The sequence below is a fragment of the Protobothrops mucrosquamatus genome, unplaced genomic scaffold (genome assembly GCF_001527695.2).
Source record: "Protobothrops mucrosquamatus isolate PMUCROS unplaced genomic scaffold, P.Mucros_1.0 scaffold2507, whole genome shotgun sequence".
Classification (NCBI taxonomy): domain Eukaryota; kingdom Metazoa; phylum Chordata; class Lepidosauria; order Squamata; family Viperidae; genus Protobothrops; species Protobothrops mucrosquamatus.
In genome coordinates, this window is record NW_015388572.1 from 10,655 (window position 1) to 24,257 (window position 13,603).

At 38.1% G+C, this 13,603-nt stretch overlaps 2 protein-coding genes across 2 annotated transcripts in view; one reads left to right on the forward strand and one right to left on the reverse strand.

Annotated features, from left to right (window-relative positions):
• Positions 1 to 3,296, forward strand: part of IAH1 (isoamyl acetate hydrolyzing esterase 1 (putative)) — a gene marked incomplete in the record, with an annotated part of 8,595 nt that extends 5,299 nt beyond the window's left edge. The window contains 3 exon segments of the mRNA XM_015825141.1: positions 1,004 to 1,165; positions 1,955 to 2,076; positions 3,066 to 3,296. Coding sequence (XP_015680627.1) covers positions 1,004 to 1,165; positions 1,955 to 2,076; positions 3,066 to 3,254 — 473 coding nt within the window.
• Positions 3,297 to 6,762: 3,466 nt separating this feature from the next.
• ADAM17 (ADAM metallopeptidase domain 17) overlaps positions 6,763 to 13,603 on the reverse strand; it is a 37,125-nt gene continuing 30,284 nt past the window's right edge. The window contains exons 16-19 of the mRNA XM_015825142.1: positions 11,406 to 11,484; positions 10,299 to 10,387; positions 9,809 to 9,865; positions 6,763 to 8,636 (exon numbers count right to left, since the gene is read on the reverse strand). Of these exons, the coding sequence (XP_015680628.1) occupies positions 8,286 to 8,636; positions 9,809 to 9,865; positions 10,299 to 10,387; positions 11,406 to 11,484 (576 nt within the window). The 3' untranslated portion in view covers positions 6,763 to 8,285. The remainder of the gene's footprint in view (positions 8,637 to 9,808; positions 9,866 to 10,298; positions 10,388 to 11,405; positions 11,485 to 13,603) is intronic.

Genomic DNA, 13,603 nt, shown 5'->3' on the forward strand with positions numbered 1-13,603 from the left:
TGATCTTTGATCTGTTTCATCAAATTTGCATCCTGTAAGGTAATGCCAACTCTTTGATCCATACGCCATCTCATTGTCAATTGATTATAATAAAACCAAGAATATTCAATATTTTCTTGTTTCAAATCTACTAAAGATTTAAGTTGCCAGTCTTGTCCTACCGGACGAAGTAATTCCTTATAGGAAACTTTATCCAAATGAACTCCCCTAGATATCCCCTCTATCACCTGTCCCGGAGTTGCCCAAATAGGAATTTTATAATTTAATTTATAATAATATTTCTTCCAAACTCTCAATAGAGCACTCCTTAAAATATGAACCTTGAAATTAGTATCTACCTTTTTATCATAAATTAAATATGCCTGCCAGCCAAATAACAAATCCCATCCTGATCCTACTCTTCTAATGTGATGTTTTTGTTAGGCTGAAGTTGAAAAGTGTGTTGCTTCAAATATTTTAAAGCCTTCACCCATTGCTGCAGATATGTTTAATCTGCACAGCTAACCACTTGTTGGTTTATGGCAAAATGCATGTTAGTGCATTAGAATGTTGAGGCAATGGGGGAAGACAATGGCTTCCTTGAATTTCAACAAAGGCTCTTAGAATGTGTATTACTGAGATAATGTTTCATTGTTGCCCAGGCTGCTGCTGAATCAGCATTCTTGGTGTCCAAGGCTGTCTGGCTGAGCCAGCAGTTGACTATATTTTCCTTCAAAAAGTCCATGCTGGGAGGGGTGAGCGTCTTTCAAGGAAAGAGGAACAACTGGGTGCCTTTTTTACAAGAGTGTTCCTTGTGTCTAATTGATTTATAGCCTAATTACCTCTTTGTTTGCTTAGTGAAAACATATTTAGATTGGGGCTTTTGGGTTGCTCACCAACACCCACCAGTTTTACTTAAACTCCTCTGTCCTACCTTTTCCCAGCGTGAGAAAAAGAAGCACAACATGGTCAGAGCACACAGCTGTTGTACCCAGAAAATTAATTCCTGTGTCTCCTTAAACAGATGAGAACCCCAGACAGCATGTTCCACTGGAGGAGTATGCTGACAATTTGAAAAGTATGATATGCTACCTCAACTCTGTGGACATTTCCAAACAGGACGTTATATTAGTGACTCCACCACCCGTTCACGAAGCTAGTTGGGAAAGAGAGTGTGTTGCTAAAGGTGAGGCATTCTCTTATTCCTATTTGAATAGTATTGGCAAATTTCCCTGCACGATTTATTTCATGTTCTACACAGTTAAGTTATACCAGGAATAGAATGTTTGGCCTAGCCTTTTTCCATCAGCTCTGCCAAATTTGTCCTACTAGCCTCTTTTTTTTGCAAAATTAAATGACTGTTGGTATGTTTTATTTATTCCCATCTTAAAATTAGAACCAAAGCATACAACTGTATGGAAATAGGTCTTTTTTTAAAAAAAGAAAAAAAAACGCGGTAGCTCAAAATCATCTGCAGTAAAGCTATAAGGGCAGAATTAGCTTCTAAACTTTACTGCGTGTGATATTGTGGTCAGCAGAAGGATTCTCTGTACCCAACAGTGGTTCTGCACTATCCATATACCTACACTCAAGTCTTGTCTGTTTTGATAGCTCTTGCTAGGAAAAAGAAAAATGGGTACCAGATCTAATTTGGTTAGCAAACTGTTTTCAGTTGCGACAATGAAAAAAATAACTTTATGACCAATCCTCACATTTATGACCTTCACAAATCAAGAAAGCAAGGGAATGCTGAAGCAACTTCGTAGTCCCACTTAGCAACCGCTTAGCTTGACAACCAAGTTGCCCATTCCAATTGCAGTTTTAAAACAAGGACTACCTGTATAGTGTTAAAGCGCAGTGAGGGCAGTGAGTTGCATCATCTGGATCCATTTGTGATTCACGTTTGTTACTCAAAAAGCAAAACCTGAACTAAGCTTTTATGTTTGATGTATTTTTTCCCCCTAATTCTCAACAGGTGACAAATTAAATCGTCTAAATTCCGTCACTGGGAGATATGCAAAGGCTTGTGTTAAAGTAGCTGAAGAATGTGGCTCTGATGTCATTGACCTGTGGACACTTATGCAAAAAGGAGACCAGGTATGATTTCTGAGATTGTCATTGCGGAGTGTGTGCAGCAAGGTGAAGCTAATTTCCTTAACTGGGTGCAAAGTCTCTCTTAGAAGCTCATCCCGTTCTATTTTGCAGACTGGCAGTTTAGTTGAACAATGATTAATTCAGGTAGTCCTCGGCTTACAAAAGTTCATTGAGTGACTGTTCAAATTTACAACAGCATTAAAAGAATGACTTATGACCGTTTTTCACACTTATGACCTTTGTAGCATCCCCATGGTTACGTGATCAAAATTCAGATGCTTGGCAACCGACTCGTATTTATGACAGTTGCAGCGTCCTGGGGTCATGTGATCGCTTTTTGCAACCTGACAAGCAAAGTCAATAGAGAAAACAGGATTTACTTAATTGTGTTGAACAACTGCAGTGATTTATTTAAAAACTGTGGCAAGAAAGGTTGTAAAATGGGGCAAAATTCATTTAACAAATGTCTTAGGAACAGAAACTTTGGGTTCAGTTGTGGTCATAGGTTGAAGACTGCCTATATCCGTGGTGGCAAACCTATGGCACGGGTGCCAGAGGTGGCACTCAGAGCCCTCTCTGTAGGCACGCGCACCGTCGCCCCAGTCCTAGGCCTTCAGCTGGGTTTTATTAAACCTTTTCGCTTTAGGCCTCCACCGCCGTGAGCAAAAAAAAGGTTCAATCAATCAGTCAATTTCAAGTTCTTGCGGGAAAAAAAAACTTGCAAAGTTGGAATTGATTGATTGAAGTTTTTAGTCCCGCCCAGTGTGTTGTTACCACCGCAGCCACACCTACCCAATGGGCCACACCCAGCCAATGGGCCACACCCACCTGGCACCCGACGATGCATAAGTGGGTTTTGGGTTGCAGTTTGGGCACTCGGTCTCTAAAAGGTTCACCATCACTGGCCTATATTTTCTGGCTTAAGTTTCTTTCTGTAAAGTCATCTGAACAATTTACAACATTTTATATTTTTATGAAATCTCTGGTTTTAGGACTTCTCCTGTTACCTGGCAGATGGAATCCATTTATCAGAAAAAGGAAATACTTTTCTAGCAAACCAGCTTTGGACACTCCTAGAAAAGAAAGTGTCAACCCTTCCTCAGTTGTTTTCCTGCTGGCGTGATGTAGATCCTCTCTACCCTGAAGCCAGCCTCCTGGGCACCCCCACTGCTAAGAAGTAGTAAAAAGAGTAACATCCATAAGTTTTGTAGATACAAAATAAAATTACCTTTTTTTCACAATCAGTGAGATTAATTCTTAAGAGTATTCTGATATGAACTTGCATTCCCAATTATTAGGCCTCTATAAATATTCATGCATCACTGCTGAGTTTTCTAATTATGCAGTTAGTTACTGGCATAAGTAGGGCAATTACCTGTTAAAAATTGTATGCAGAAGAACATTGTCAACACAAGCAAGAAACAGAAAACAAGCCTTGATGGATTAGACAGTCCCACATTGCTACATAACTTTATACTTCAGGGCTGGGTGTCTAACTTGGGTTGGTTGGAAGGATCATCAGGTTATTGATAGCATGTTGGGGGCTGCACTCCAAAAGACTATTGGCTTAAGGCAGGGGTCCCCAACCCCCAGTCAGTGGATCAGCAACAGGCCACAGCATGCCAGCAACTGGTCCATACAAAAAAGCAAAGCTTCATCCATGCGATGCAGGCAGCACACAAAACCACACACCCTCCGGTCCATGGAAAAACCATGTCAATGCTGCTATAACATTGGATGTTCTTGCTTTGACAACAGATGGAGATGCAGCTTTTTTTTGTCTTTTACTGTACTCTTAGATGATACTGGGGTAGGGAAAGGAATGTGATGGGAGTTAGTTAGACATACAATATTGTAACCAGCTGGTAAAGCATCCAGCATTTCAAACTAATTGGAGAATGTGATTTATGACTGTTAGTTGTAGGAGGGAATTGTGCTTTGATCTATGTGTTGAAGGGAGGGGAAGTCAGATTTTGGCTTCAACTACGTGCCTGCCGAACCTATGCTGCTCGATTAAAAATTCTTTAAGGTAAACAATGCCTCAAAGTTCTTAAAAGAGTTTCATCTTTCGGAACCATGACACCTCTCTCCACGGAACCGGTCCCTGGTGCCCAAAAGGTTGGGGACCTCTGGCTTAAGGGTTAAGACTATTTCAGGAGGGATCTTAAAGGGGGAATGCTGGCCATACCCTCTGGATTTTCCAAAATGCAAAAGGGGGAAAAAAAAGGCTACATTTGATATCCTCAACCCTAGAATTGACATTCAGGGATTGACGTTCACTTTTAGATGATTTCACTCTTGCCCTAAGAAATCTTTCTCCTCTGGCAATAGCAAATTGGTTAAATTACCCACGATCATGCATACAGTCAGCGGTCAAGTAGTTTATTTAGACAGGTTGGCAAATGTTAATGATTTCTGTAATGGACGTTAGCAGTCAGGATTCTGTATTGGAGATAATTGAGTCATGTGGCACAGGTATTAAAATACATGTTAAAAGAATGAGGGGCAATAGTTAATGCAAACAATATCGATAATAATCGTAATTCAAGACTCTGTATAATTCTGAATCAAGCTTGACCAGATCTTGAGAATGTGGGTGGTGATATATACTTCTGACGGAGACAATTAACAATTTGAATGAGATAATAGCAAAGATTGTCTTCAGGCACTTCAGAGAAAGTAATGAAGAAGTCCTGCTAAGAGAAGTCTTAGGGGAAAAAAAAATCAAATGTTTTAGAGATGCAATATTCTGATTGCAGAGGGAAGCAGGGACACAATAGAGGGCAAGAGCTGTTCAGATAATTGTGATAAACACACTGAGCCACAATGTCTAGAGGGCCAAAAACAATGTTTTTGGAAAAAGCTAAGGTATTTACATGTAAGCAACCTAAGCTGATATTATATAGCGTTGATTTTGGTAAACAAGAACCACATTTATAATGATACAAGCAAAAAGTCTTTTGGCTGTTTAGTCTTTGCCGATATGGGTGCTTAGTCTAAAAAAATTGCAATTTCAATCAGCAGCTTGCATTTGCTAGTTGGAAGTGGGCAGGCAGCTCTTTGGAAATGCACCAGAGCTGCCAAAAGAAGGCAGTTTAAATGCAAGGGCCCAAACCAGAATGCAGCAAAATGTGCTTTGTGCAATTTCCTTTTATCAACTTCTGCTTCAAGTGTGACATGGCTATTTCAAGCTTCCTCCTTAGATATTCTACAGGGCAGTAATTACCTTACTGATGACTTCCATTGTCTGATTTCTATGGTACTTACCTTGCTAAAATAATCTGATTCCTTTTTATCCAGTGTTCAGCAGTTGACAATACCATATTAAGACGAGCTGAACAGTTTAAGAACAAGCATTCATGTTCTACTTTGATTGCTGCCATTGTGCCAATTATCAGTTACAGCCATGTCTTCCATGTACAATTGAAAATATAAGGGCAAAACAAATATTTTAGACTACTCGTCAGTCTACAAGCATCCCGCAAAGCTGTTTCCAGAACGCAAGATGATGGAGTAGACAACTGCAGCATTTAATTGCCTTGGTTATTGTGACACACATCGAAGTACAATGTTTAACAGATGACTGAAGCTTTTAAATTATCACAGAAAAAGGTGGACTTTCGTATTCACAATGAATGCCAAGATGCATCTGATGAGGAACTTTTATAAATCACCCTTGATACAAGCTTAACTTGCAACCCCATGGATACAAGCATGCAAGTAGCTTTGCAATGATATGGAAAGTGATTTCTTCCTGCTAGAATGTTTTTGGAATGTCTAATCTAGCCCACAGTTTAGGGTTTCTTGCTAAATCTGCCATCCAGGTACTAACCAGGCCTGATCTTAGCTTTAGGAGCCCAACAAGGATTGACTTTTTTTTTTATTATTATTATTATTATTATTATTATTATTATTATTATTATTATTATTATTATTATATTACTACTACTACTACTACTACTACTACTATTACTACTACTAGCTGTACCCGGCCATGCGTTGCTGTGGCTCAGTCTGGTTAAATGGAAAAGAAAGAAAAGAGTTTTTACCTGTCACAGGTGTGACATCTATATAATAGTAGGTATATAAAAACACACGCTTATTCGAATGCAACGTTGTGTCAAAATTTCAAAGCAATCGGTGAAGAACTTTCGGAGATTTAAGATTTTGAACAAACGAACATTTACATTTTTATATAGATTATGTTGTTATTGATGATGATGATGATGATGATGATGATGATGATGATGATGATGATGATGATAATAATAATAATAATAATAATAATAATAATAATAATAATAATAATAATAATAATAATAGAGTTGGAAGGAACCTTGGAGGTCATCTAGTCCAACCCCCTGCTCAGGCAGGAAACCCTATACCATTTCAGACAAATGGCTGCCCAGTCTCTTCTTAAAAACTTCCAGTGTTGGAGCATTCACCGCTTCTGGAGGCAGGTTGTTCCACTGATTAATTGTTCTGTCAGGAAGTTTCTCCTTAGTTCTAGGTTGCTTCTCTCCTTGATCAGTTTCCACCCGTTGCTTCTCGTCCTGCCTTCAGGCGCCTTGGAGAATAGCTTGACTCCCTCTTCTTTGTGGCAACCCCTGAGATATTGGAACACTGCTATCATGTCCCCCCTCGTCCTTCTCTTCGTTAAACTCCGGGACATGAAAAATCTGAAGCTTCAATTAACACCAACTAGTTTTAATATTTCAATATATTTTAGAAAATCATTTTATTACATGGCAATGGGAACTCTTTACTCTTCATAGAAAGGTTATTTTACAGCTGGGTGTGAAATCTAAAAATTAACAGAATATCGGTAAAAAATACCTTAGAGACACAAATTCAAGTAGTGCAACAAATATCCATGAAAAATGTACAGGTGTATTAGTCCTCTTTAGATGCTACAGAATACAAATTTTTCATCATTTTTTTCTGGCATTTGGACCAGCTCCCAAGCTGTTGTATTTTATATAAAGCATAACTTAGGACATGATTAGATGAGCAATTAGAAATAATGCTACCCTTTTAATCGTGACCCAATTGCTTCTATAGGCACTGCCTACTGCTGAGACCAGATCCCTAAAAGTAAAGAGCTGTGCTCTTTCTGCTTTTGCTCTCTTAGCAAAAGGCATGGAGAAAGGCAGCAATTGGCACTTGACAGAGATCAGGACCGAGATAAGCCAGGCTAGTGGCAGAACAAGATGCTCTTTTTTTCCTCATTGTATCCACGATTGTTGTTTCCTCACAGAAGCAGATCAGCCATAAAAATGCAACATGAAATACGCTACAGCAGATGCCCTGGATACTGTACACTGACGTGGTTTGAAATACAGTTTTATGAAGTCTCCTTTCTAGGCTTATATTCCTTCCTCGCAAAGTGAAAGAAGTGAAATGATAATTACACATTTAAGCTATTCGTTTTGGATCAGAAATTAACATTCAGCACGCTATGTGCATATAAATGTGAAAATCAATGAAAACATTGCTTCTATCTCAACTGGATTTTGATTATCTTCCTGTTGGGTTCTGATCAGAACTGCCTAATTAAAGCCACACGATTATTTTATTCCGAAAACATTCTCGGATTCCCAGATTTGCACTGAAGTCATTAGCTGCTATGATATTCCCTTCCTATTTAGCTGAAATCTGTGCCTTTCCTAAATATCAATTAAATTGAAATGTTCCTTTCATCTTTCATTTTAAAAAAATACTGTTCAGTGGCATTCCTGACTTCTCTAGTAAAAGAAGACTTCATTTATTTGGAAGAATTGTATTCTGGAGGGAAAAAAGAAATCTCTTTTAGCAGTGCTTGTTTAATACCAAGAAGGCACATTATAAAAATACTAAGATACACAAATCCTGGGTCAGAGAGATTATGGCTTGATTCTATCAACTGAAGGGTATGTTCAATTTGAGAATACAGAAAAAAGTCAGCAAGACTCAATATATCTGACCTCACATTTTATGCTTTTAGGTAATACTCGTTCATACTGACATCAGGAAGATCACACATATGGCCAGCATCTGCAGTTGGTCACTTCCTTGCTTTTTTCTCAGTATACATACCTATGCATATGCATGTACAAATGCATACACACAGACACACACAAACACACGGAGGCAGGGAATATAATGAAATGGCTTTAGATCAACTAGCTGAACCTGATGTTGTGCAGAAGAATCAGCAGCTGAGAAGGCAGAGACTAGCACTCGGTTTCCTTGCTGTCCACTCTGTGTTGGCGTTGCAGTTTAAAAGAGGAGCTTTTTTCACTCCTGGTGACCGGATGATCTGTGAGGTCTTCGAATGATTTGGCAGCTGTACTGTTGTTTGGAAAAGGATCCTTCTCAAAGCAATCCTCTTCCATATGAGAGTCTGTGCTTGGATCCTCTTGGATAGTGTCCATTCTTTGGTGATCCAGTTTTGGGGGCCCCGCTGCCACAGACACGGGTACGATGGGCTGCAAAGGCTGGTGCCGACTTGCCGGTGGCACAACAGGGAAAGGCTTGATGATTCTGATGGAGGCTGAATCCATGCTGCTCAACATCTCAGCGTTCTGCAAGAGACAAGCGGGACGTACATTAATGGGAGGAGGAAGAGGAGGAGGAGGATGGTAAACATCTTCCTCAACAGCTTGCTTTATACAGCATCTTGAGCAAAGTGTTCACAGAAGGCCTGCCTCTAAGGGCCACTAACACGTATTCTGTACACATGGTAAGAGGGCAAGTCCTGTGAACCAGTACGGATAAGAGACTGTTGGGAGAATTCTGGTCCATACAAATCTCCGCACCGGTAATGAAAGATGACCATTTAAAAGCATTGCTAGAATGGGCTGTCGGGAAGTTGTGTATAGTGTGAAACTGCTTAATTTCTACAAGATTATTTTTAAACAGGGAGCTATGATAAATTACTACGATAAACTGAAACTAACTTAAACTAAAATATAGTTGAATGAAATTAAGAAAGGACATCTGTAGACATCTGTAAGGTATGTATAATCCCAAGTAACTCAGAAACTGAACCCAGTAGAGAATTCTGAAGTTGTTCTATATTGAGAATTTGATTGTTTGGCATGAACAAGTTTTTCCTGGAAATAACACCTTTTGGAACTGGATTGGGTTCTTGTAACCCAACCTCGTGACTTTTTTAAAAACACAATTCAAAAACATGACTTTATGCTTAAGTGATTTGTTTAAATTTTTGTTTTCTTATCTAATATATGCTGGCTTTTTTGTTCAGCTGACTATACATTTTATAGGTAGTCCTTGAATTAGGACCACAATTGAATCTGGAATTTTGCTTGTATCTCATTGCAGCCGTTAAGTTGAATTACCATATAACTGGACTCGATTTTACAATTGTTCTTATTAAGTGAATCACCTCAGTCGTTAAGCGAATCACATGGTCATAAATCTGAATCCAGATTATTCAGTGGATATTTTTTGATGTAAAGTAGCAAAAAAGTCACAAACATGTGACTGCTGGCTGCTGCAGCTGGTGGTAAATGCAAGGCAGTTGCCAAGTGCCCAAAATGCAATTAAGGGATGCAGGGGTGCTATGACAGTTGTAATTCAAGGTTGGGTCATAAGTAACTTTGAATCTGTTGTAACTCTGAATGGTTGTTAAATGACTAGTTGTAAGTTGAGGATTACCTGATGAAAACTTTATTCAGCAGAGGCTTGTTGTCAACAAAAGCAATGCTAAAAGTATTAATTCAAGCAAACTTACACTTGGACCAAACAGAGATTTGGTGTTTTCTTCATATTGCCTGTCCAATTTCTTGTCCTGTTAAAAGGGGGGAAATCACATCTTTATTTCTATAAACAAATCATTATTTTACAAATAATCAGAACTCAGGAGTAGTTATGTCAATCACTAAGCAAGTTATTGTAACTTTGGAAGCAGTTTCAAATTACCTAGCCAATATACTTCTTCCTCCTGCTTTAAAAAAAAATAAAGGTGTTTGTAAATAATGATTTCTTTAAAAAAGCTCAAAGCTCTGAAAAGGAAGCAAATTTTGAGGAATCAAAACATTCCCAAATTACTGGAGATGGGGTAGGAAGGAGTAGAATGAATAAACAGGGAATACTCTTACTGTGAAAAGATCTAAGTATCAAATGCGTAAATACTCAGCATGGATTTTTATAATTATGGACTCAATGTCTTTTACTATAAATTTACATTTGAATTTAAGGCATCTGTTTAAATTAAAACTTACCACACAGTGTACTAGAATACTGAGAGGAATCCAAAACAGCAAGGAGAATACAAGTACAGATCCTACTATGTTGTCTGCTAAAAATTTCCCTGTTTAAAAGAGAAAACCGATTCTAGCAATCTTAGAAGTAAAGAATATGCAAAAATAAAAAGAGGTAAATTTTACATCTCCCTTTTCCCCAACTGATTAGTGCATATGACAAAAGAGGATCATATATATTGAAATAACTGAAATAGCTTAAATATCAGGATATAAATTATCAATTTTAAAGAGATTTTACTACCAGTAGAGAATGGAAAGGAATGGAAGTTAGACATATTTATCCAGGGTATGTATTTTATACTGTTTTCTTATATATCTATCTAATAAACTAAGAAGGATCATCAACTAGGAAATTAAATACAGGTCATCTTTACCTTTGCTGGGTAAATAGTTACACAAATTATAAGCCTCCTTTTTATTTTTGCATAACATTTAACAAGTTGTACCACTCACCTTGGAAATACACACAAACCTGTTCCTTCAGTTTGCATAGCCCTGTATAGCAATAGGATTGATGCTAATTATGACTCTATTATCATAGCCAGGATTTCCATAAATGGATTATAAATCCAGAATTATTCCCAATTGGATGGAGGAGAGACACTGTTTGTTTTATTAAAACTTTAGGTGCACTAGTTAACAAAAATATTTAAATCAGGTGTGTCCAAATCATGGCTCATGGGCCACATGCAGCCCTGGACAGCTAGTAGCAGAGCCCAACAAGATTTTAAACTTTTAACATTATGTGATTTTTTAAAAAGTTATTTATATACATTAATTATATTATATACTTTATATGCGGCCCAAGACAATTCCTCTTCACTCAGTGTGGCCCAGGGAAGCCAAAAGTTTGGACACCTATGATTTAAATAATTGCAAATATGCAATTTATATCAAAACCTTCCTGATCATTAGCTGGTCAATATTAGATATATTCATGCTACCAAATTTATTGACAAATCTGCTTTTTAACTATCACATTTCAAAAAGCAAACAAAATACTACATGAAGTAGAAAAGATAGGCTGAAAGTAAGATTTCAAGCAGTGGAAGATGCATATCTTACCAAATGTATTGATGCTAAGCTGATCAATGAAAACCCAAAGTCGTTCAATCACATCCTGCACACGCTTATCACATTTGCCCTGTAAGAAACAATGCTGGCTTAGTAAACCAAGTTTCCATCATAATGACAGAACAACCTATCTGAAGAATAGTGAGACACAGAAAAAGCAGGTTAAGTGCAACAAAACTTGGTAATGAGTTAATTTCCTATAAAACTGCACCATCAATCAATTTGAAATAAGAAAACTACGAACTATTGGTGGATTTGCAATTTCATTACAAAATAGGCTTTGTTGCTGGGTTTTCTTTCCCCTAAGAACACCACAAAATATGACAGAATACAAGAGATGAAAGGATGTTGGGGAAGGGGGGCTGATATTGTCTTGATCAGTTACCTGGACATTTTTATGCACAATGGATTATTTAGTTAGGAGACTTAGCTTCCAATGCAAAGAACTGCTTGATCTGGCCAAATTTAATTATCCTTTGGATAGCAACACCCTGTACCAGATTCACTTTCTTTCTTTCTTTCTTTCTTTCTTTCTTTCTTTCTTTCTTTCTTTCTTCTGTCTCTCTCTCTCTTTCCTTCCTTCCTTCCTTCCTCAAACACACATTTCCATGTATCATGGAAAATAGGTATGTGTTGTGTGTGTGTGTGTGTGTGTGTGTGTAACATGGAAAATACCTTAATATCGGGGACTTCCGGTTTTGCGTCGCAGCAAGACGGACACAGGAAGGAAGAGCTCTGCCCTCCGCGCCTGATTTCGCCTTGCTGGGGACCCTAAAAAGGGCCTAAAGTTGCCCCAAAGAAGTGATGAAGAAGGAGAGGTGTCTCGTGATCACAGAGAGATGGCGGTCTTTCTGTTCGATCAGAGAAAAGCCCTCCAAACTGGCAGGGGAAAGACTGGCTGCTGGCAACCGAAGAAGAAAAGCACGAATTAACACATTGTAAATAGCATGTTTGGAACTGGGTGAGAATATCGATCCTTTTACTATTTTACAACTGAATTTCCTGGGAAAGGCTCCCAAGAAACTAAAAACCTCCGAATGTGAACGGAAGCGGTGTTTTAATTTCTATGGGGGACAGAAATATACAGTATTGAAGTGGATGTAACATAAAGCTACAGTTTTGAAATTTGAGAACTGAGATAATAAAAAAAACCATTGAGGTGAAACATAAGAAATCAATACTTTGTTTTAAGAGTGGAAAATAGATTTTGAATGAATCTAGTGGTGGATCTGAGTACAGCACTATAACTAGCTTCCTGCCTGCTTGGTGATTCCTAGCCTACGGGAGAACAGCTGGCAATAAAGGGAAATATTTTGGCATACTTATCACCCTGACCTTGTTGGACTATAAACACCCACTGAGCTTGGACTTTTAATTTCAACAGCTAATGGAAGAGAAAGAAAAACTTGACCTTTGATTACGTCTGGCTGGGAGAGACTTTTGAGATGTTTTCAGGGAGGTTGAGCACTTTGAACATTGTGGATTATAACCTTGCCTGACTGACCATTTTTGGATGCCTGAGACAAAGGACCACTATAAAATATTGCTTTTGGGACTGGACCTATATTCTAAAATCTATTGGATTATAAAGGCTGCATATAAAGACCAGAAAAGAAGAGGAAACTTTGTTTTACTGAGACTGGTGAAATTAGAGGATCTCCTGGAATGATGCCTCAAGAAAAAACAAACACCTTTCAGAAGGAAATATACTCTACACTACAACTAATTCAGCAAACAATTGTTGCATACAAAGAGGACATAAAAAGAAACCACAATGAGACTAAAAATAATTTAGATAATATAAATAAGCAAATCTCCAAATTAAATCTACAACCAGAAAGTTCCCAGACAATGACTACAAAGTATGAACAAATAAACCAGAGATCTGAAGATGAAGCAGAGGAAATGGACTAGAGACGGAAGAGATGGAAGAAGGGAAATATAAACTACCATACACAAATAAAATACTGCAAGACCTATCCATAACAATGAAATTGCAAAAGACTCTTTACCCTTAAGCTTGCAAGATGCACCTGATGACAAGGAAGATTTGGGGGAATGGAACACAGAGCTATCAGGAGAAATGTTACAATTTGGGAGTCAAAAGATGAGGGGAGAAATTGAGGGAGAAGGAAGGTGGAGTTGCTTAAGGAACATAATTAGGCGGAATTCCCCCTCAAAAATATCCT